A 23,746-nucleotide genomic window follows, 5' to 3' on the forward strand; every position below is an offset into this window, starting at 1 on the left:
CTTACCGAAAAGAAGTACACTTCAAGTTTATTTTATTAAGTATACTTTATGTAGTAAGTATACAAATATCAGTGTACCAGTAGTATACTTTTAAATGTACTATTTCAATACTTTTTGGGACTAAATTGGCCCACTTTCTAGTATATAAAAGTATACTTTTAAGTACACAACTTGTTTACATCTATGTTTTTAGTTTGTACTGCAAGTATAGTAAAAGTGAACTTATAGGTATACTGATAGTTGACTAAATAAATACTTTTTTATGTATTTTTAGTACACTTTAAAGTATAGTCTTAGTAAACAAGTTTAGTAGTTTTATGCTGCAGGTATACTCGTAAGTTGTCTTTAAGTGAACTTTACATCATACTTTAAGTATACTACTATGTCCCTATTTTATTCTAGTTTCATGCATTTTTTTATAAACATCTGAATGTGGGTAAGTTTCATAAATAAAAATAAAAAAATCGAAATATTGAGAAGTTCTGAAGTGAAGTTCTTAGCAATGCATATTACCAATCAAAAATTAAGTTTTGATATATTTACGGCAAGAAATTTACAAAGTATCTTGATGGAAAATGATCTTTACTTAATATCCTAATGATTTTTGGCATACAATAAAAAATTACTATTTTTGACCCATACAATTGTATTTTTTGCTATTGCTACAAATATACCCGTGCTATCTAAGACTGGTTTTGTGGTCCAGGGTCACTGTCCAAGACTACCAGAATTTACTCAGTCATTATTCACACTGACATGAAAATAATGTTGAACTTATAGTGTAACGGCAAAGGCAATAATTACATTTAAAAAAAACATGACATTTTAAATAAATCAGCCAAGAAAAGTAGCAATTACTCACGGCAGTTGAGTTCATCACTGTTGTCTCCGCAGTTGTCAACACCGTCACATTGTTTAGACACTGGCAGACACACTCGGTCATTATGGCATCGGAACTGTCTGACGGGAGGACACTGGAATCTCTCTAAAACACACAGATTAAAAACACAGATCTTTTAAATGTGAAAATTCAGATGATTTCACCAGGAGAATCAGGCTGAACCACCAACATTTAAAACTTCAGTTTTATAGAGTTTGTGCAACAGTTTGCTACTAAGACTGTAAATAAACCTACGCTCCTGATGTAAATGAAGCTACGCTCCTAATGCAAATGAAGAATCCTAAGGCCTGTTTCACACTTTTTTTACACCCATATCAAAAGGTTGCAATATTCACACTGAATGCAAAAGATAAAATCCCTGACACATACATAGAGAGATTAAAGGGTGCAGTAACATGGTGAACAGGTGTTTTGTGTCATAGCTGTTACTATATTATGTATTTAATTATACATAAAATGCTATATTGATCAAGAATCTGTTTAATATCTAAAACATGAGGCTTACATTTCTAAATATTTACAGTGTGCAGTGGGCAGGATTTCATTAAATTACTTACATGTGAGAGCCACGAAGAAACAATGTCAAAATGTCAAAAAATGCATGAAAATGCTAACATGAAGCCAAATTCATAAAGAATTGTTGAAGTGTTTATTTCAATTAATTATTCAAAAACAGTCATTGGCAGATGAGGATTTAATATATAAATTACCATAAAAAAATAAAATAAAAACACTTTTATTTGATTTTAAATGACAAAGCCTGATGCAAGATTAGTCTCATATTATCCACCCCTAATTTCACTTGCACAGTTCTGGGAAATATTTAAGAGAGTCTGAGGGGAAAATGAAGTGCTAATTGAGTTGGGGGAAAAAAAATGAACCACTCACTGCACACGTCTGGGTTTTCGTCTGAGTTGTCTCCACAGTCGTCCTCGCCGTCACACATCCAGCCCAGTGGCTTACACAGAGTGTTATTACACTGAAACTCATCCAGAGGGCAGAATCGACCCACTACACACACACACACACACATAGAGAGAGAGGTTAACTCATCTGTATTCATTCCAGCACAACTGCACAGCAATTACCAAGTGTGTGTATGTGTGTAAAACACTTGGCAGCGCATCTTCAGAAAGGCCTCCTTGAATACTAAAACCCTCTCCAGAGAGTCTGATCACTCTAATTAATACTGCAGGCACTGATTTATGGGTAACGCTGTTGTTTAAAAGAACAGTTCAACCATAAATAAAAATTCTGTCATTATTTACTTACCAGCATAACTTTGTAAATCTACTTACTGTTATTTTTTTGTTCTTTCAAAATACACAAAAGCACTATAAAAGCACCCCATACATTCAAGTTCATATTTAACCACTTTACACATACATATTTATATAGAATCTAGAAAAAAAACGCGGGCTAAAATCGGCAAATAATGCCTTTTTGGTCTGTCCCTCAAACAAAGCTATTCTGTATGACTTTAAGATATGTAAAATATGTAATATGGAGCACAAATCATATGAACTTTTATGGAGCTTGACAGATGTGGCTGCTATAAATAATCAATATATAGAAAAAAGATATAAGTAGATTCTTCAACAATTGCATAAAGCAAACAAAGCAAACAAAATAGTTTAACCAAAAAAAGGAAATTTGCTTAAAATGTACTCGCCCTCAGGCCATCCAAGATGTAGATAAATTTGTTTCTTCCTTAGAACAGATTTGAAAACATTTACCAATGGGTCCTCTGCAGTGAATGGGTGTCGTCAAAATGAGAGTCTAAACAGCTGATAAAAACATCACAATAATCCACAAGTAATCTACACCACTCTAGTCCATCAGTTAACGTCTTGTAAAGCAAAAAGCTACATGTTTGTAAGAAACAAATTCATGATTAAGATGTTTTAAGTTCAGACTACTGTGTCTAGCCAAAATAAGAGTCCTCTATCCATTACTTTGCTTTTTCCAGTGAAATACTGTTTTGTCTTAATCGTAAAAGAAATATGCACAGATCAAACAATTGTTGCAAATGAAAACAACCCAAAACAGTTGTTGAAAAAATATGTTGGTGAATCTGAAGGACAACCAGGGATTGACTTGCAATATTATGAATTATGGACTCATATTTTTGTCTTACATGCCTTAAAATGATGGATTGTCAAGATGTTAACTGATGGACTGAAGTTGTATGGATTACTTTTGGATTTTTTATGAGCTGTTTGGATTCTGACGGCACATTTACTCCAGAAGATCCATTGGTGAGCAAATAATGCAATGCTACATTTTTCTAAAACTGTTCCCATGAAAAAACAAACTCAACTAAATCTTGGATGGCCTGAGGTGAGTACATTTTAACAAATTTTAATTTTGGGGTGAAATATTCCTGTAATAAACGACAGTTTCAGTTTAAGGTAACTATGTGTATGTTTTTGTGTGTGTTTTTAACCTCCAGTGTCGCAGTTTTCCTCGTCGCTGCCATCCATACAGTCAGCATCAGCGTCACACCTCCAGCGGAACGGGACACAATGACCATTTTTACACTGAAACTGGTCATTATCACACTTCACATCACAGCCATGCTGCAAAATACACACACACACACACAGTAAATACTGCAGTGAGTATTTGCTATTTATGAGGGTCATCAATGTTGAAATTTCTACTGAATTGTGTTTTCCTGAATAAGTGGTTTTGTAAGTTACCTCATCAGATCCATCAGCGCAGTCATGATCTCCATCACACTTCCATCTGCCAGCAATACAGCGACCACTGGTGCAGGCAAACTCACTCTCAGAGCACTGCCTGGGCACTGACACAGACACAAAACACACACCATCCCTTTATATTTAAACAATATCTTGTCTTATTTTAAAATACACTAGGGTGAATCTTACCAAACCAGTCAAAAACACGTCCAGGTCACATTTCACTACATAATCAGAAGAAATAAATTATTTTTTATATTTATCATAAAGTAAATAAAATACGTTGTTAGGGTAAAGATTTTTTACTTGCTATTTATACAACCATTAAAAAGTTTGGGGTCAGTAATCTTTAAGAAGCTTCCTCTGCTCATCTAAGCTTTATTTGATTTATATTTATATTTACCCTTCAAACTGAAAATATGGCTAATGGAAACAGCAATGAAAAAGTTTTTTTTTTTTTTCTCTCGCATTTACGAGATTACGAGGTCACATTCGATTAAATATAGCCAAAATCCCACAGAAATCCATTGCCATGACTTATCGCAAGAGGAAAAAATTACCTTTCAGTCGCATAACATCGGTTAATGGAAATGCCGTCATTCCGCAATACTTTTTAATCGACATTTATAAAATAGTGCCAAAGTTTTGTGCAAATCTGTAATGGAAACACAGCTATTGTGATTAATTTAATGCATCACTTTTGAATAAATATATATTAATTTCTTAAAAATCAATCAATTATCATACAATCTCTAAACTGTGTTTTGTTTTGTCCAAAAACTAAATGTGGCATGGACGGATTTTTTCTTCTCCCTGAGATTCACCCAGAAGGGTCTCATTAGATCATTTCAGCTGTAGAAGCAGGGTTTGTAGGTAAAATGATTGTTAAGGGTGTACAGTTCAAACCAGAGGCACAAGGACAGATGGAGGTTTGGGTGTTTGGGAAAGCAGGCAGAAAAAAATGCTCAAAAACTGCAGAAATAGGCTTCATAGTGGCTAGATTCTGAGTACTGGAAAAGGCTCATTATTAATCATTGACTATTATGATTATATCTTCATTAACCATTTAGTGTCAAAGACTGTCGATGATAGATACTTTCAGTTTTTATTATGCATAGTGAAACAAAAAGGAACATTCAAGCCTTCCAGTGTCATCAGCGAGCCACCACTGAAGAAGATGTTCAGGACTGAAGTGGACATTTGAAAATGGAAACCTACCTCTAACCCACATCAATGTGGCAGTGTGAAATGAAGAATAAACAAGATGTAGACACGTAAATGACTGGACGAAATGAAAACATGCACAAAGGAAAACAAAAAGTCCTCTTGTTCATTAAAATGTGCTCATGAACAAATAAACGAGAATGACAACGATCAGGTTTTTCGGCTTATTTCATATCTCCGTCTGCCACCTGTCTGAGAGCTTAACAGCAAGGCCTTTCTTTCAGAACGCTCTGTTCCTGCTGTCACTGCTGTGAAGTAAGGTGAAGCGTGTCTCTGGATGTGTGTGCCTGATGTTTGTACGGGGCCATGGAGTCTCAGCGTTCGGAGGCAGCAGCGGGCGATGAAAACCTACCACACTTGTCCTCGTCCGAATTGTCCCCGCAGTCGTTGTCATAGTCACACTGCCAGCGGCCGGGAACACAGCGATTGTTTTTACAGCGGAACTGATACGGCTCACATGTCCTCTCATCTGCATAGTCAATAATAATGCTGTTTAATTATTCAGCGGTTAAAGAAGATTAAAGAGATTGTTAAGACAAAACTCGTAATTTTAAAATCTAAAATCTAAATATGAGCGTGTGAACGCACCACATTCCTCTTTGGGTTCATCTGAGGAGTCGCCGCAGTCATCCTCTCCGTCACATTTCCAGCGAGCTGGGATACAGCGGCCAGAGTCTTTACAGCGGAACTCATCCACACCACACGTCATCTGAGCTACAGAGAGAAAGAGACATCAGAAAGGTATTGGTATCAATATGTGTTGATTTGTAGAATGAATCAAACAAAAACATTATAAACATGGCTGTTTCTGTCTATCAATAGGCTTGGCAATGGATATTGTTCAGTAAATGTTGATACAAATTTTGCATATATTGAGCTTCTAATTTAAACATTTTCAACTTACTGCAGTTGGCTGGTTCGTCAGATCCATCGACGCAGTCATTATCACGGTCACATACCCACACACGTGGGATACACCGCTTGGTTATGGCACACTGGAACTGGTTAGGTGCACACGTTACCTCCGCTACGCACAAATAAACATGTTATACTTTAATTACATTGTCAAAAATATATAGTCTAACCTGTAAAAGAATGCATTTTTGTGTTATACTTGTGTACAAATTGTACTTCCACTCAAAATATTTGAGTATGCAAAAATTAAAAGAACAAGTTGCATTTGCTTAATCAGAAGTACAGTAAAAAAACTGTAATATTGTGAAATATTATTATAATTTAAAATAACTATTTCCTGTTTTAACATATTTTAACATGTACAGTTGCAATCAAAATTATTCAACCCCCCCAAGTATATTAGGAATACAAGCTTTTCTGAAGACCCAGGACTTTATAACAATTGCATCTATAACAGATTACTGGCATATTAAAAGTGATAATGTCAATATATAATGTAATATTTTTGAGTTCTAGAATTTTTTTAATAACACAGGTATGTTATAATTATTCAACCCCTATTCAACATAGCATTTTTAGTCACTTATTTGTAGGCTGGTGAACCAAAGGTTTAAGGCTATATGAAGACTTCCAAGACATTTCAAGTTCCTAGAGACACAGCTGGCAGCCTTGTTCCTTAGTTTTAGTTTAAAAAGTGTTGTACCAGAAAACCTCTGAGGTTGCTGAAGAAAAAAAGCACAGTATCAAAAAATGTTTGCTCAGAACTGAGGACAAAACGTCAATGTACAGCCTTGTTAGATGACCTGACGAAACAAGGAAAAACATGTTTTGGCCTTTATGTTGAGGCATCTTGCCGAATACCACTCTTGAGAGATTAATTTGGATAGACCTGTGGAGTTCTGGAAGAATGTTTTATGGAGTGATGTGACCAAGCTGGAACTTTTAGGACCCATGGATCAGCAGTATGTCTGGTGCAAAAAAGGCAAAACGTATGAGCAGAAGAATACCATCTCTACCATCAAACTTAGAGATGGGCCAGTCCTCTTATGGAGGTGTTTTACTGTTGCAGGAAGTGGATATCGTGACTGTATGAAGGACATCATGGATTCTTTGAAGTATCAGGCCATTTTGGCAAGAATTGTAATCCTCTAGTGCAAAGACTAAAGCTGATGAACAATGGCCTTTCCTGCAGGACAATCATCCCAAAGTATACATCCAAATCTACTTAGTCTTGGTTCAGAGATTAGTCATAGAATGTTCTTGAGTGGCCTGTTAATATTAGCCAGTCTAATATTTGGTTGAAATAAAAAAAAAGCAGTGGCAAAGTGAATACCAAAGATTATCAGTGATATGAAAGCTTTTTCAGGTGAGGAATGGGCCGAGACTGCAATAGAGAGGTGACAGAAGCTTTTAAGCACTTCCAAAGCAGCTTTTATTGGTGGTTTTAAAAAAATAAAAGATTCTTCAGAAAATTTTACTTTTGGGGGTTGAATAATTTTGAACATGAACGTTTAGAGCCAATTAGATTTTTTTCATTATTCATCAACTTGCGTTCTCAGAATCATTCAAATATGAATTATTGACTTTCTCTAATAGTGCACTGATGCCCTTTTGTTTTCACAAAATGTTGTTCTCTGCAGCAAAATGTCTTACAGGTCAAGGGGGTTGAATAATTTTGATTGCAACTTTAATTTATTCCTGATTTTCAGCAGCTATTATAGTACTTCAGTCTTCAGTGTAACATGATCCTTCAGAAATCATTCTAATATGCTGATTTTGTAAGAGATGTCATGTTCCACATGCATTCTGTTTCTAAAGTCTTCTACTAAGAACTAAAGAATATTTTGTTCCTTTTTTTGTTTGTGTACTCCCTGTTTAGTTCCCGCTCCTCTTAATTTCCAGAGTTGCTGATTATGCTTCCATGGTTTCTGTTTGTACACATTTGTTTCTTGATTATCCCATCATTATTCCCTTCATAGCCTGTTGCAACTTCACTCATGTGTCATCTTTACATGTTTATGCTAGCTGCACTTAGATCCAAACCACATCTCCTTGAAAACCGTGACAGAAGTTTGGACCAAATATAATGCTAATAGCAGTGGAACAACGCCTCCCCTCCTCACCTCCTCAGTCCCACGAAAACCGCACCCCTGAGTTTCCTCACCTGGCAGACTCGGTGTACTTCCTGGACAAGTCCCTAATTTCTTTTTTCTATGTCCATGAGATACATTTTGTGGCTTTGTGGATCTGGCTCTACAACTGAGTGGATCCCCTTCAACGTGGGTGAGGTGGAAGAGGATTCCAAATTCCCATATCCGCTCCAGCCCCAAAGGTCATGCCAGAGTCTGCCTCAGCACCAGAGCTCATACAAGAGTCCACTCTGGTCCTTGAATTGATTTTTTTTTATATATATTGACCGCACACATCTGCCACAGACTTTGAGGCTGTGCACATGTCTGCCAAGGACTCCAAGCCAGTAAATTGGTCTGTCCCAGAACCAGCGCCTGCCGCCAGTTCAAACCTGGAGCCACTTCCCACGATTACTTCCACCCCAAGAGTCCTGTCTGAGCAGGTAATTACTCTCTTTCAACTACTGTATAGACGCCGTCCCTGTCCAGCTTGGTCTATCTAGTTCTCCTCCACTGGTTCCATCCAGCTTAAATGGCATACCAGTCTTTTCTAGGTCCTCAGCACATCCTTCTCTTCCTCTGTTACTCTGACTTTTCGATCGCCAGTTCTCCCCATTCTTCCAGCTTCGTCACGACCCCGTTTTCTGGTTCCACTGGGGTCTTCAGTCCATTTGCCTCTACCTTGGTTCTCTGTTTCCCCCAGCTCCACCTCTGTATGCTCCTGTTCAATGGTCCTGGCCTTCCTTCCTTGCCTCTGCGATCCACCATTCCCTTTCCTCCAACCTTGACTTTTTTTTTTCTTTTTATGCCGACTTTTACTTTTGTTCCTTTTGGTGTTCAAGTTTAGTTACTGTTCCGTTTAGTTACCAGAGTGACTGATTATATTTGCATTGTTTTTTTTTTGTTTTTTTTTTTGTTCAGTTCCTCATTATTCCCTTTGCATATATACAATATCTCACAAAAGTGAGTACAGCCATCTAGGGATGGTTCGATACGTGTATCGGTACCGTTCGTTTCTCGGACAAATTCCAAATGGAAGTGATCATCCCTATCACCTTTGTAGGGGGACTAAGCGAATCTGCTTAGTGCTGACAGACGCGGGTGTGTTCAACTTGAAGTGGCGCTGCCCCGCTTCAAGTCGAACACACCCGCGTCTGTCAGCACTAAGCAGATTCGCTTAGTTATGCTAACAATAAAAAGACAGCGACATCTGCTGACAGAGACCATGCTGTGTTGTCACGTAAACATCCCAGCTGAAGATAATGAGGAAATAACATCGCTCCCTTCGCCAAGTGCATTGCAAACGACTACATTATGACCTGCACGTGCCCTAAGTCCTCCCACAAAGGTGATAGGGATGATCACTTCCATTTGGAATTCGTCCGAGAACCGAACGGTACCGATACACGTATCGAACCATCCCTACAGCCATCACATTTCAGCAACCATTATAGTATATCTTCTCAAGGGACAATACTATAGAAATTAAACTACTTTTAGAGTAGTCAATATGCAGCTTGTATAGCAGTATAGATTTACTGTACTCTGAAAATAACTCAACATGCAGCCATTATTGTCAAAATAGCTGGCAACAAAAATGAGTACACCCTACGTGATAACAGCAGTATGTTGTTTAACCATGCAAAGCCTATTCATCATGTTTATGTCTTTGTCTGCTTGACAGGACCATACAAAGTTGTGTATCTTGTATTAGAGCAGTTCAAATTTGGTGCTTTAAGTACAATTCTCTCATACTGACCACTGGATGTTTAACATGGCACCCCATGGCAAATAACTCTATGAGGATTTAAGAATTAAAATTGTTGCTCTCCACAAAAATGGCCAAGGCTATTAGCGGTTCAGTAACCAAAAACCAAGTTACACTTCAGTGGTCAGGGTCATACAGAGATTTTCCAAGATGGGTTCCATTCGGAACATGCCTTGCAAGGGTCGATCAACAAAGTTGAGCACTTGTTCTGTGCGTCAGGTGCAGAACCTGGCTTCAAAAAACAGATGCATGAGTGCTGCCAGCATTGCTTTAAAGGTTGCAGAAGTAGAAGGTCAGATTGTCAGTGCTCAGACCATGTATATGTGTCATCCCGGAAGGAAGCCTCTTTTGAATCTGGCTCACAAGAAAGCCCGCAAACAGTTTGCTGAAGACAATCTGTCCAAGAGCATGAACTACTGGAACCATGTCCTGTGGTCTGATGAGACTAAGGTAAACCTGTTTGGCTCACATGGTGTCCAGCATGTGTGACAATGCCCTGGTGAGGAGTACCAAGAAAATTGTGTCTTGCAATTTTCAGTTGCAATTACAGTCAAGCATGGAGGTAGTAGCATCATGGTCTGGGGCTGCATGAGTGCTGCTGGTACCGAGGAGCTGCAGTTCAATGAGGGAAACATGGATTGCAATATGTACTGTACATTCAGAAACAGAACATGATGCCTTCCCTCCAGAAACTAGGCCGAACGTCAGTTTTCCAACATAATAACGATCCCAAACACACCACCAAGATGACAACTGCCTTGCTGAGGAAGCTGAAGGTGAAGGTGATGGGGTGGGCAAGTATGTTTCCAGACCTGAACCCTATAAGGCACATGTGGGGCATCCTCAAATGTAAGGTGGAGAAGCACCATGTGTCTAACGTCCAGCAGCTCTGTGAGGAGTGGAAGAAGATCCCAGCAACATGTGCAGCTCTGGTCAATTCCATGCCCAGGATAATTAAGGCAGTGGCAGATAACTGTATACTGTACTGTATAGCCCTTTGTTTCCTTAGTCATTTGGCTAATATTGTCTTAACATTTTGCATTTGCTGTTGTTCAGCTCATTAGAAAATAAATATTTGTAACATTATGAATTTATTTACTTTCGCTTTGTATCTATTTATATAAAATATGAGCAAACACTCTACGCATTCATCTTTCATATGAATAGTAGAGTGTCTACATCAAAATCACAACATGGCTTTGTGAGAATATTAAAACACAAAAGGCTTATTATCATAAAAGACTTGTCTTATAATGAAACTCACGGCAGTCTTTTTCATCCTCTCCTTCTCCGCAATTGTCTTGGCCATTACAGCGGAATATTCCGGGAATACAGCGACTGGGATTGGTGCATTTAAACTGACTGGGCAAACACACGTGAATATCTGCAAAACACACATATAAACACATTAGTAGAAAATTACAAAATTGCTATGGTTATTGCCTTACTGGAGCCAGCTGAGGTACAGTCATATTTTCAGTCTAAAGATGTGAAAAGTGAACTCATTACTTATTAAAGCAATTAGTCTCAAGTGGGAACGCAATACAGCAATCTTACCACAGAAATACAGTGTACTTACTCACAATGTCAAGCTTTTATAAAACAGCAGCAACAGCAATATGATAGAAGACATTAGTCTTCAATAAATGCTGTATTTAATATTAACAATCTGAATAATCATTTCTTCTGTCGAGTCATATAGTTCACTAGCAGAGTATTAATACTGTTTGTCACAAAAGATTGTATACATAATGGATATTTTACAAATACTGTCAAATATTGGATATTGTCTCATTCAAATCAAAATTAAAAATGTAACTTTCAGTTTCATAAATACTATTTTCACTTATGGTGGACGAAGTACAAAAGTATCTCCTTTTCAATTTTACTTGAGTAAGTACTTTTTAAAGTACCTATGTATTAAAATAAAGAGTACTAATCAATAAATCATGTTTTTTATTCATTTTTTTTCAATCTAAAATAAGCATGATTAGTGGATTTGTATCTGCAAATTTTAAGTTTTATTTTATTACTAAAACATAAACTTATGTTATCATAACATTAAACTTCAGTAAATGTGTGACAAATAGTATAAACAGTTAGTATAGTATGATATGAATGTAATAAAGTAAAAATATCTGATAAATGCTGCTACTTTAAAAATGTTGTTAAATACAGTAATAAAGTAATGGTGAAACGTACCACAGTTGGCTTCGTCAGAGTTATCCTGGCAGTCGTTGTCTCCATCACAGATGTACGCTGGGTTTGTACAGATACCAGTATCACATTGGAACTGACCTGGTCTGCATTTAAACTCAGCTGTTGAAAGAAATGTGCTTTTATTACACATCCATTAGTTATGCTACAGGGAGAAAATGTATCTCCACATCACTCACGACAATCAGCAGGCTCGTCTGATCGATCGCCACAGTCGTCCTCAGTGTCACACTTCCACCAGAACGGTATACACTTGTCATTTTTGCAGACAAACTGATGAGAGATGTTGGAGGAACATATTTCACATGAAAAATAGTACGTGTCATTCTATTTTAGACAGGGTTTCAGTCTAAGGTCATGATCTGGGTCAAGTATCATGCGCTCACCTGGCTGGCGGTGCAGTTGGACATGCACTGTTTCCCATCAGCGGCCAGGTAGAAGTTCGTAGGACAGGCACATTTATAACCTCCGCCCGGAGAGAGCAGACACAAGTTACTGCAGCCACCATTGTCTGTCTGACACGGGTGATTTGTGACTACAACGAGAGTGAAGAGACACAACTTTAAACCTCTAGCTCCTACAACTAAATTCAAGACATAAAACAAGATGAAAAGTGTCTTTGATAGTGGTTGGGTTGGATGAGTGTGTGTGGTGTGTGTACAAGAGTGTCCTGACCCTCTGGCTGCCTGTAGGGGTGGAAGATGTGGATGTCCATGGGTCTGTGTAAGGTGCTGATCAGCATGGTCTTGTTGGTGCCCAGTGTTTTATGAGCTCTGTTGATTGACTTGGTCTCCCAGTCTGTCCAGTAGATGTACTCCTCAAAAAGAGTCATGGCGAATATGTGCGGGATGTCCTGACTCAAAACTGCACAAACACAGGGATTTTTTAACTACACAAACCTCGTAGACACACAGGAACCTTGCATAACCGAACATTAAATATTCTCCTCAGATACACTTTAAAGTTAACTGAAGTACTTTTTAAAGGAATTTTATAATTAATATTTTATATATGTCTTAAGTAGCACAGGTATATTTGTAGCAATAGCCAAAAATACACTGTATGAGTCAAAATTATAGATTTTTCTTTTATGCCAAAAATCATTAGGATATTAAGTAAAGATCATGTTCCATGAAGATATTTTGTAATTTTCCAATCGTAAATATATTAAAACTTAATTTTGATTAGTAATGTGCATTGTCATTGCTTATTTATTCAGCATTCAGATGATAAATAAATCTCAGTAAAAAAAAAAAAAAAAAAAACCTGACCCGTATGACTGGTTTTGTGGTCCAGGGTCACATATTATATATTATTAACTGTTAAATATTACTTAAAAAAACACTTCTGTTCAAAATTAATAGCAATAATGCATTAAATGAGCAAAAATCAATGTAAAGACATTTATAATATTTATATTACAAACTAATCATGTTCTTTTGGACTTACCATTTATCAATAAATAAATAAATACATCCTAAAAAAACATCAGTTTCCATAAAAATAAAAGGCACCAAAACTGTTTAATTGTAAAATTAATTAGAATTAGAATTGTTTCTTGAGCAGCAAATCAATATATAAGAAAGATTTATGTGACATTGAAGACTGGAGTAGTGTTGCTAAAAATTCAGCTTTGATCACCGGAATAAAATAGAATTAAATAGAAAATAATTTAAACTGTAAAATATTTCACAATATTACTATTGATATTGTATCAAAAAAGTAAAGCCTTGGTAGGCATCAGAGATTTAAAAAGAAGTAAAACAATTTTTATTTTTTTTGATTGTGTAAGTTATTTTTATCTAATATGACTGGCCTGGTTGTTCATGAAAAGCTTGCTCTGTTTATTTTTAGACTATTCATATGCTAAAAATTGTTAACTTTCGGAAGTTAATTTATACTATGCTCTTAACTTCAGATTATAGTCTGTACTCAATACAAAAAACAGCTCTGACAGACTGCAGCCCCTTCACAGTATATATTAATTATATTTGAGTTTTCATCTTCACCTGTATGTCTGTTGGTTCCGTCTAAGCTGGCAAACTCGATGTAGTCCTCTCTAGCATCTGCCCAGTAGATGCGATCATTAATGAAGTCCAGAGTAAGACCGTTGGGCCAGGTTATCTTGTCCTGTACGATCACACTTCTGTTGGTGCCGTCCATCCCAATGCGGCCGATATGCGGATTATCACCCCAGTCAGACCAGTACAGATACCTGATAAAGACATACACTCACACTTTGTGATCCTTATTAGCAGAAACAAGAAGATAAGAACAAAATAATGAAAAAACAAAGCGATCAAAGTATTTTGAATGTGTACCCATTGCGGACATCCACAGCTATGGCTCTGGGTTCCCTCAATCCTGTGTTGACCAGAACAGTCCTGTATGCTCCGTTCAGCTTTGACACCTCGATAGTGTCCCGTCCTTTATCACACCAATACAGGTTACCCCCAACCCAATCAACAGCCAGACCATCAGGGTTGCTGAGAGACGTGCGATGGAGAACCTGCAGCAGAGTCAAACCAATGTCCAGTTTTAGAATTGTTTCAGTTCTCGAATGCGCATTAGAATGAGAGTCCAAACAGTTGACAAAACATCATAATAATTCACAAGTAATCCACACGATTCCAGTCCATCACTTAACGCCTTGAGAAGTGATAAGATGCATGTTCGTAAGAAACAAAACCATAATTAAAGGGTTAGTTCACCCCAAAAAATTAAATTTAGCCCATTATTTACTCACCCTCATGCCATCCTAGGTGTATATGACTTCCATTTTTTAGATTAATGATTTTTAGATTTAGATTAATCTGAGTTATATTTAAAATTGTTCTGGCTCCTCCAAGCTTTATAATGCCAATGGGTGAGTGTTTCTCTTCAACAGTCCAAAACAAGGCCAATAAAGTGCTTTCATTATAATAAAAAGTGCCTTGCATGGCTCCAGGGGGTGAATAAAAAAAAACTCCCGTAGCTAATCAATGTGTTTTTGTAAGAAAAATATCCATATTTAAAACGTAATAATCACTTTTCTCTTTCTTGCGCTAACAGTTGTACATGGAAGGATTTCCATGAGGAGACTTGAAACTTTGCTCCTGTAAACAAACGTTGGTTTTCGCGAGACGCTATGCATACATCCAGTGTCATCTGTCAGGATGGTTTCTGTGTAAGAGAGTTAGCGCAAGCTAGAAAAAAGTGATTATTACATTTTAAATATGGATATTTTTCTTACAAAAATAGCCATTGCCAATATAAAGCTTGGAGGAGCCAGAACAATTTTTTATATAACTTCGACTGAAAGAATGAAGTCATATACACCTAGGATGCCTTGAGGGTGAGTAAATAATGGGCTAGTTTTTATTTTTTGGGTAAACTAACCCTTTAAGGCTTTTTAATTTTAAACTGTTACTTTTTGCCAATATTTGAGTCCTTAATCCCATAAAAACATTTCCTCCAGTGTCATCTTTTCCCACTGAGCGTGAAAAAAAGTGTAACAAATACGCAATGACGTGCTGGAATAAAACAACAAATTCCTATGGATGCTTCCACATAGACCACAAACATTCACGCACCGAAAAAGCAATTGTTTTTTAACAACCAGTCCGACATATCTTTTCAGTTTTCAATAAGATCTGAGCATTACATCATGTTCCTGGAGCAGCTGCTGTTGCACAAAAGGACAAGAGTGGTGGTGCTGTTTTGAAACCAGTGTAAACAAACACAGAAGAAGAGTATCCTGAGAGAGAAGAGGATGCACTCTTGTTATCATTGCATCTGAGAACAGATGGTTATTCTCACATGTTCTTAATATAATTTCCATTAAATCTCCACTGAATTATGTGATCTGGAGAACACTGTCTGTTTTCTTCCACGTGCGCGAGTGTTATACAGTATGAGTCAGAGCACGTTCACTCTCTAGATCATTCCGTATTAAAAAATGATTGAAACATTTTTCTACTGTTCTACACATGAAATATGAAAGCAAACAGACATGATTATGTTATATTATATGATATATTTTTGTATCTGTTTTGTATGCAGCTCATGGTATTTTTATGACAATAAAGGATGTTTATGATAATAAGCAGTTTGGTGTTATTAAACATACAAAAAGTGTATGCCTGCCTATTATAGAATCAAAATCGACTGCAGATCACAATCAGAAGTTATTACAAGTACTCAATGATGGTTTAAAGTGGGTTTTAAGCAAATACATACCCCGTAACAAAGCAGACGTGCAGCAGAAATTGAATTATTAGTACAAAATGAGGATTTGTAAAGAAAAATGTCGGAAAATTTTGATATATGCCAAGAGGAGACATGTTTTCCTTTGCTAAAGTAAAGAAACTTTGCTTCCTTTGCTCCTGTAAACAAATGCTGGTTTACGCAAGAAACAGGCGCATATGTTATGCATCCGCCAGGATGGCTTCTGTGTACGAGAGTTAGTACGAGGACCCAGAACAATTTTTAACATAACTCAGATTGCATTCAACTGAAAGAATGAAGTCATATACACCTAGGATGCCTTGAGGGTGAGTAAATAATAGGTTAATTTTCATTTTTTGGATAAACTAACCCTTTAAAGCTTTTTAACTTTAAACTGTTACTTTTTAAAGTTTGGTGAGCAAGCAATGTTAAATTTCTCCAAATCTCTTCTGATAAAGAAACAAACTGCACACAAATCACCTGAACGTCACTGCCGTTGATGTGCATGCGTCGTATCATACTGCCTTGAGTCGTCACATCTGTCCAATAGATCATCTGCTGCCTGTAGTCGAAGTCTAACGCAACAGCGTTGTTCAGACCCTGGGATAGAAGAGCATTCATGAAGAACTAGACAAACAGCTGGAATGAAATGTTACGGTAGGCAGTTTGAAAAACTAGTGTCAAATTATACCTGCTTTATAAGTGTGTAGTTTGAGCCATCCAAGTTAAGTTTTCTCAAGTAATACCGGTTAGCAAAGATGAGGAACGGCTCTTCGTCTATACAGTGAAGTGAGAAAGAATTAAGACATACTTTAAAAGGTGAACGATTTTTAAAATCAGAATGCTTCTTGTATAATAATTGATCTACACTGCAAATGGCAAATCCAGTGGTGAATTACTTTGGAAAGTCTACTTCTTGCATTCACAATGGCCCTCAAGCCATCATTTGAACATTCCTGATCTAGTTTAACCATTCTACAATTTAACATGGCCAAATGTCCTGTCCGTAACTATAATGGACAGATTGAATATCTGACTCGTACCCGAGGTGGACTTGCAGACAGTGGGGTCGGAGGGGCTGAGCTGGAAGCCTTCCACACACACACAGCGGAAGCTGCCATGAGTGTTGATGCAGTGCTGTGTGCAGGGATATGTGGAGGTGCACTCGTCCACATCTACACAGGTTTTCCCATCATCCTTTAGTCTAAAGCCATTGTGGCATCTGCACTGGAAAGAGAAAACGCAAAAGAAAGATAAGTATCGGATTGTGCCAGTGTGAGTGATACAGTTTATTTTATAATTTCACAGTTGATCACAGTTCACAGTTGATTGCATTTATATAAAGGAGTCAGGAACAAAAAGATATTTCTTCTACTTCAGACACTTTTATGTCCTTGGGGACAAAACATGTTATTAAAGTCTCTTTACTACTTTTTTTAATTTTTTTAAAAGCTTTTTTTAGACTTCATTGTTTTACTCTAGTCCCACACCGTTGAAACTTTATATGAAATTATTTTTCACAATGTAGTTACATTTAGGAAAACACACACGCACACACGCACACACAGGAAAGCAAGGCAAAGCAAAGCAAAAATAAAAATGCTCTGCCAAAGGATTAAGTAAAGTAATCCTTATTGAATACAGTTGCAATCGTCATTTATTCATTTATTCAGCCCCTATTCAATATTGCCATTTTAAGTCACTTATTTTTATGGTAGGGAACAGAATTCTATTCCATTAAACTCTATTATATATACTCTGTTACACATACATTTAGCCCATGCATGTGCTGAAGTTGAGTAGCAAATATGGTAAAGTCTACAGAGCCCTCACAAAAGCTACAGAGAGCAAATCATTTTATTATATTTGAAAGTCTAAGGCTACATGAACATTTCTAAGACATTACAAGTTCATAGAGACACAGCTGGCAGCCTTATTCTCTAGTTTAAAGTGTGTTGTACCAGAAAACCGCTTGAGAGTGTTGAACAAAAAAAAAAAAAAAAAAAAAAAAAAAAAAAAACAACAATATCATAAAATGTTTGATCAGAGCAACTGAGAAAAACCTGCAATGTACAGTCAAAGACTTGCAAGATGACCCGACAAAAGGAGGAAAAACATTTCAATGCAGTGTATAAGAAGAACACTAGAAAAGTATGGCCTTCATGTTGAGACATCTTGCCAAATACCACTCTTGACCAAGAAGAACAAAAAGGCTGACTTGAACGTACTAAAATTCATTTAGATCTGTGGACCTGTGGAGTTCTAGATCTGGTTCAAACTTGGAGGTGGGCCAGTCCTGTTATGAGGTTGTTTTACTATAGCAGGAAGTGAAAATCATGACTGTATAAAGGACATCATGGATTCTTTGAAGGGTCAGGTCATTTTGACAAGAATTGTGATGCCTTTGGTCTGAAGCTAGACTGAAGCTAGTGATCAAAGGACTTTCCTGCAGAACATTCATGCCAAAGTATAAATCCAAATCTACTTATTCTTGGTTCAGGATTCAGTCATAGAATGTTCTTGAGTGGCCTGTTCACTCTCCAGATTTAATTCTCACTGAAAATATTTGGTTGAATTTAAATAAAACTGTGGCAAAGTGAAAACCAAAGATTATCAGTGATCTGAAAGCTTTTTGAGGCGAGGGATGGGCCAAGATTGCAGTAGAGAGTTGACAGATGCTTTTAAGCATTTCCAAGCAGCATTTATTGGTGGTTTTAAAGAATAAAAGATTCTGCACCCAATTTTACATTTAGGGGTTGAATCATTTTGAACATGAACGTTTAGAGCCAATTTGATTTTCTTTAATTATTCATCAACTTATGTTCTCAGAATTACTGAAATGTGTATTAATAAACATCCCCCAATAGTGCACTGATCCCTTTGTTGAATTGCTTTCACAAAATTTTGTTCTCTGCAGCAAAATGTCTTGTAGGTCAAGGGGGTTCAATAATTTCGATTGCAACTGTAAATATTCACTGGAAATAAGTAATAATGTCTTATGCAGATTTACTCTTAAGTAAATTTGTGACCCTGGACCACAAAATCAGTCATAAGGGTCAATTTTCTTTATACATCACCTGAAAGCTGAATAAATTTAAAATTAAAGCTTTCCACTGATGTATGGTTTGCTAGGATTGCACAATATTTGGCCGAGATACAACTATTTAAAGGTCCCATATTGTACACATTTCTGGAGGTTTATTTTAGTTGTTGATGTCCTTAACAATATATATTTGCGGTATAAGTGCCAAAATCCATCTCAATATATTTTTACAGCTCCTTTTTTAGGAGCTCTGTCAAAAACAGGTCGATTTTGGCCCATCTAATTAATATTCATGAGCCTCTCTTCTGATTGGCCTGTTGTTTTCTGAGTGATGAACAGCCAGGCCAACCACAGTTAACTACGGTCATATGCTGTAGCCGAGCCCAGAGCCATAGAGAGAGCCTAGCTTGCTGATACTCAACAGGATATTTCAGAATGATCATTAATGTTTTTTCTTTTTCAAACACCGAATGCAGTAAGCTACATAACTGTTGCTTTAGTAAAACCCCTTTCACAATGCACGTTATCATGCGACTCTTCACAACGAAAAAATACGTGCAAAGTGGAATGAAGCGGCGATCGGGCAGAGCCAGCTCCTCACTATCAGCGCTGAAGCACAGTTTGTTCAGGTTAGTTTCAGTTTAGTGAAACGTACGCGTCACATTACATTTCACATCCAAACGTCACATGTCTTTATGGGTTGTGTGTAAAGCATGCACAGATTCCGGAAAACAACTGTGAATGAACCAAATTAAAGAACTCCGGAAGAAATCATGGGAAACATTATCCGTGTATTTACCGGAATCGCTGTGTGAAAGAGGCTGAAGTTGACGTGCCTCTGGTCTCTTATATTCACGTTGTTCTGAAGCCTGTGCAATGATGTAGTTTCAACATCTATCGATTGAACAAGGTTTTCTCGACTTGTTTTCGTGTTGTTGTTGCTTAGCAATGTTATGGACACGATATTGTCTGGGTTTGACAAAAGGAGGGTGGGACAGTGGTTGGTGTTCGGGGTGGTGACTGAAGGCGGTGACTGAGTAGATCGGACGTCACATCTTTGCGGAAGTCACAGCGGCTCGTGAAAATGAACAGCTACTTTAAGCAGGCTGTGTGCAGTTTACTGTGGATTGACTGTTTTGAAACTCATATGGTAGTTACATAGCCCCTAGACCTCAGTTTTCATGAAAAAAGCCAGGAAATTTCGATTTTGACAATATGGGACCTTTAAAAATCTGGAATCTGAGGGTGCAAAAAATCTAAATACTAAGAAAATCACTTTTAAAGTTGTCCAAATTAATTTCTTAGCAATGAATATTACTGATCAATAATTAAGTTTTGATATATTTACGGTAGGAAATTTACAAAATATCTTCATGGAACATGATTGTTACTTAATATCCTAATGATTTTTTGAATAAAAGAAAATCTATAATTTTGACCAATACAAAGTATTTTTGACTTCTGCTCCAAATATATCTGTGCTACTTAAAACTGGTTTTGTGGTCCAGGGTCACATTTATGTTGTATTAGGGATATTTACATACACAAAAATACTGATTAGTATTTAATAAGAGAATAATTATTGGCAGCGCAATAGGCAAATAATCAAGTGGAAGGTAAAGAAAATTTCAATAAAAAAAAAAAAGAATGTTGTAAAAAAAAGTTCACTATAAAAGGAAACATGAACATGCAATGTACATAATCTACAAATCTTTACCTTGAATCCGATCTTCAGGTCCTCACACAGCTGAGAACAGCCGCTCAGTTTACTGTTCAGACATTCATTAATGAAGCAGTTCAGCTCATCCGTGCCGTCACCACAGTCATCATTGCGATTGCACAGTAATGTCTCACTGATGCATTTACCATTCCCACATGCATACGCCGTGTCGTTACATTTCTTTTCTGCTTGAGAGAAAAAGCAAAAGAAGCGTCAAATGCATGTACAGATTTGACTGGCCCTCCAGGTTTCTACTGTAACTATTTTCCAAAGCTTTTTGGAATAATTTTGATGTGGTATATTTTATTAGTTTGTCTGCATTGTTCCGTGACTCAGCACTAGTTTAGCCCCATCCCAAATGCTCTTAGTTCTTTCAATCCTCCTTCCCACTTTGGTAGCATGATGCCACATAGACTGTTGGATAGAGGCTGAGTTTTGTCATTTGGAACCGGGCCACAGATATCCAGCTGGATTAGCATTTAGTTCATACCAGGACCATTGCAGTGAGGATTTTTGGGAGCTTCGTCTGAGTGATCATGGCAGTCAAACTCTCCGTCACACTCCCAGGATTTCTGGATCAGACAGCGGCCGTTATCACAGCGGAACTCATTGGCCTTACATGCGGGATACTCTACAAAGACAAATACAGACCAGTGATCACTAATAATACAGTCAAGTCTTCTGTAGTGGTAGTAAAGTAGATTCCCTGATGTTTTATTTTCTTTCCTTTTAGTTTAGTTTTAACAATAATATACCCCTTAACTGTCGCCCCCCCCATTTTTTTAAATAGGTATGAAAGTGCATTATCCAAACTTTAATTGTTGTAATTCATGAACTCTTTGGAATACAGATCTAAGGTTGGTCTCTTTTTAAAGAAGACAATCAGCAGATTTTTGCAGAAGTGGAATTTTCTCCAAAAAATAAAGTGTCAACAAATTATAGAAGTTTAAATTTACTGTAAATAAAATGCACTGTACAATTTTTATTATATTTTATATAAAATACAAAAATTTACATAACAGGTTTTATCCTCAATTTGATATCAAATTGAAGCCTCACATCTAAATAAGTTATGTTCCAAATTTGAAGTTGATATGAAAAAAATTAAGGTTCCTGTGAAAGTTTGTTAAGGGCATTATACCACAAACAGCCACCGGGTGCCATTGAAATGCCATATATATTTTTTATGCAATTTTCTGTCACAAAAGTCTAAATTTGTCTGAAAATTTTCATTCTATCACAAAATAACCACCAAATATGACATCCTGAGACTCAGACCTTTCCAATGATATATTTTTTGTCAAGATTGTAAAAAGTTGTGATTCCAAAAGGCCGTAATGCATTTTGTAATATGACACCACTAAGGGGGAGGAGACCGCCAAATGATTTTAAAGTACAATTTCCATGGCAAGGCAATATCCGATTTCAAAATGGTTTTCACAGGATGATTCTTGAGCTTCTAAGCTTTCAAATGATATATAATTTATGATGGTTACTAAAAGATTTGATAGAGAAAAAGGACAACGGAAAAAAGAGTGCCAAGGGTCCCACAGGTGGGACGGTGACAGTTAAGGGGTTAAGGGGTGGTCATACTGCAAAATAACTTCAGACACAGCAACAGACATTAAAAAAAGACAATGTTATTTTGAACTAAAAGAAGATGCTGTACCGACTATAATGGATTTGACAGTAATGTTGTACCACACAAGTGTGAGTAACTGTTTTTATGATTTGGTCACAATTGCTTTGTCTGTTTTTACAGATGTACTGAGTATTTATGTGTTTTTAACCTAAATCACAGCGGCGTCCATCTATCAAGGACATGGTCTGTCAAACATACACAAGTGTTAGCCTATTCAAACAGATTTTTCAGATGAGGGGGGGTCAAAACAGGACAGAAAAAAAACTTTTACTTCTAAATGATAATGTTTTTTTTATATAACATTATAAGTGGACTTCAGAGAACAGTAGAAAATAAAAAACAAAGGCAGTTCATGACCCCTATATTATCACTGATATACTGCTACTATAGTTTTTGTTAATACAGGGAGTGCAGAATTATTAGGCAAGTTGATATTCTTGTCATATTTTTTTCCCAAGCACATTTGAATAATTCCAAATCACATCAATCTTAATAACTACTATTCATTTTGTATTTAATTATTTATAATTGATATATAATTGTCCATGAAGGCTGGAAGTGAAAAACTCCTTATTTTCAGGTGTGCAGAATTATTAGGCACATTTTCTTTTACAGATAAAATGAGCCAAAAAAGAGATTTACCTCAGACCGAAAAGTCAAAAACTATTAAATGCCCATGAGAAGGATGCAATACTAATGCAATACTGCAATTTGCAAAGTTAAGGCATGACCACCGGACAGAAAAACGCTTGTTGCATCTGCATTGTCAGAAAAACAGGTGGAGGAGAAAAGATGCATGTTAATTGCAAAAAAAGTAAGAATTAATGTTAAGAATCAGATATGAAACCATCAGGAACCATTTAGTCTCCAGCGCCACCGTTTTCCAGAACTGCAACCTACCTTGAGTCTCCAGAAGTGCAATGTGTCAGGTTCTCAGAGACTTTGCTTGGGCAAAAAATCCTAAAAAATGACCCTCAATTAATAAGAATAACATTCTGAAGTATTGTCAAATACATAGAGATGGTTTTTTTCTAGGCTTTATAGACAGATGAGTTGAGAGTGACTCTTGAAGGACCAGCACCACATCCTCTTGTAGCACTCTTTCAAAAATATATTTTCCAGAATCTGGCAGTAAGTTTTAAGAGTTTATTTTGGTCCCTCTCTGCAAGACAGACATTTCAGGATAGGAGATGGACTAAAACTGAAGTCCCAAAACTTACTGCCAGATTCTGGAGGATAAACTTGAAAGAGTGCTACAAGAGGATGTGGTGCTGGT

The 23,746-nt window shown here is 36.8% G+C and overlaps 1 protein-coding gene across 1 annotated transcript in view; it reads right to left on the reverse strand.

Moving 5' to 3' along the window:
• lrp1aa (low density lipoprotein receptor-related protein 1Aa) overlaps nucleotides 1-23,746 on the reverse strand; it is a 135,451-nt gene that overhangs the window by 24,072 nt on the left and 87,633 nt on the right. The window contains exons 50-68 of the mRNA XM_073825539.1: nucleotides 21,319-21,459; nucleotides 20,826-21,013; nucleotides 17,109-17,292; nucleotides 16,757-16,842; nucleotides 16,546-16,665; nucleotides 14,181-14,368; nucleotides 13,869-14,074; nucleotides 12,535-12,723; nucleotides 12,246-12,394; nucleotides 12,039-12,132; nucleotides 11,845-11,961; nucleotides 10,907-11,026; nucleotides 5,735-5,857; nucleotides 5,419-5,544; nucleotides 5,183-5,299; nucleotides 3,604-3,710; nucleotides 3,348-3,480; nucleotides 1,790-1,912; nucleotides 863-985 (exon numbers count right to left, since the gene is read on the reverse strand). Of these exons, the coding sequence (XP_073681640.1) occupies nucleotides 863-985; nucleotides 1,790-1,912; nucleotides 3,348-3,480; nucleotides 3,604-3,710; nucleotides 5,183-5,299; nucleotides 5,419-5,544; nucleotides 5,735-5,857; nucleotides 10,907-11,026; nucleotides 11,845-11,961; nucleotides 12,039-12,132; nucleotides 12,246-12,394; nucleotides 12,535-12,723; nucleotides 13,869-14,074; nucleotides 14,181-14,368; nucleotides 16,546-16,665; nucleotides 16,757-16,842; nucleotides 17,109-17,292; nucleotides 20,826-21,013; nucleotides 21,319-21,459 (2,634 nt within the window). The remainder of the gene's footprint in view (nucleotides 1-862; nucleotides 986-1,789; nucleotides 1,913-3,347; nucleotides 3,481-3,603; nucleotides 3,711-5,182; nucleotides 5,300-5,418; nucleotides 5,545-5,734; nucleotides 5,858-10,906; nucleotides 11,027-11,844; nucleotides 11,962-12,038; nucleotides 12,133-12,245; nucleotides 12,395-12,534; nucleotides 12,724-13,868; nucleotides 14,075-14,180; nucleotides 14,369-16,545; nucleotides 16,666-16,756; nucleotides 16,843-17,108; nucleotides 17,293-20,825; nucleotides 21,014-21,318; nucleotides 21,460-23,746) is intronic.

The sequence above is a fragment of the Garra rufa genome, chromosome 20 (genome assembly GCF_049309525.1).
Source record: "Garra rufa chromosome 20, GarRuf1.0, whole genome shotgun sequence".
Taxonomy (NCBI): Eukaryota; Metazoa; Chordata; class Actinopteri; order Cypriniformes; family Cyprinidae; genus Garra; species Garra rufa.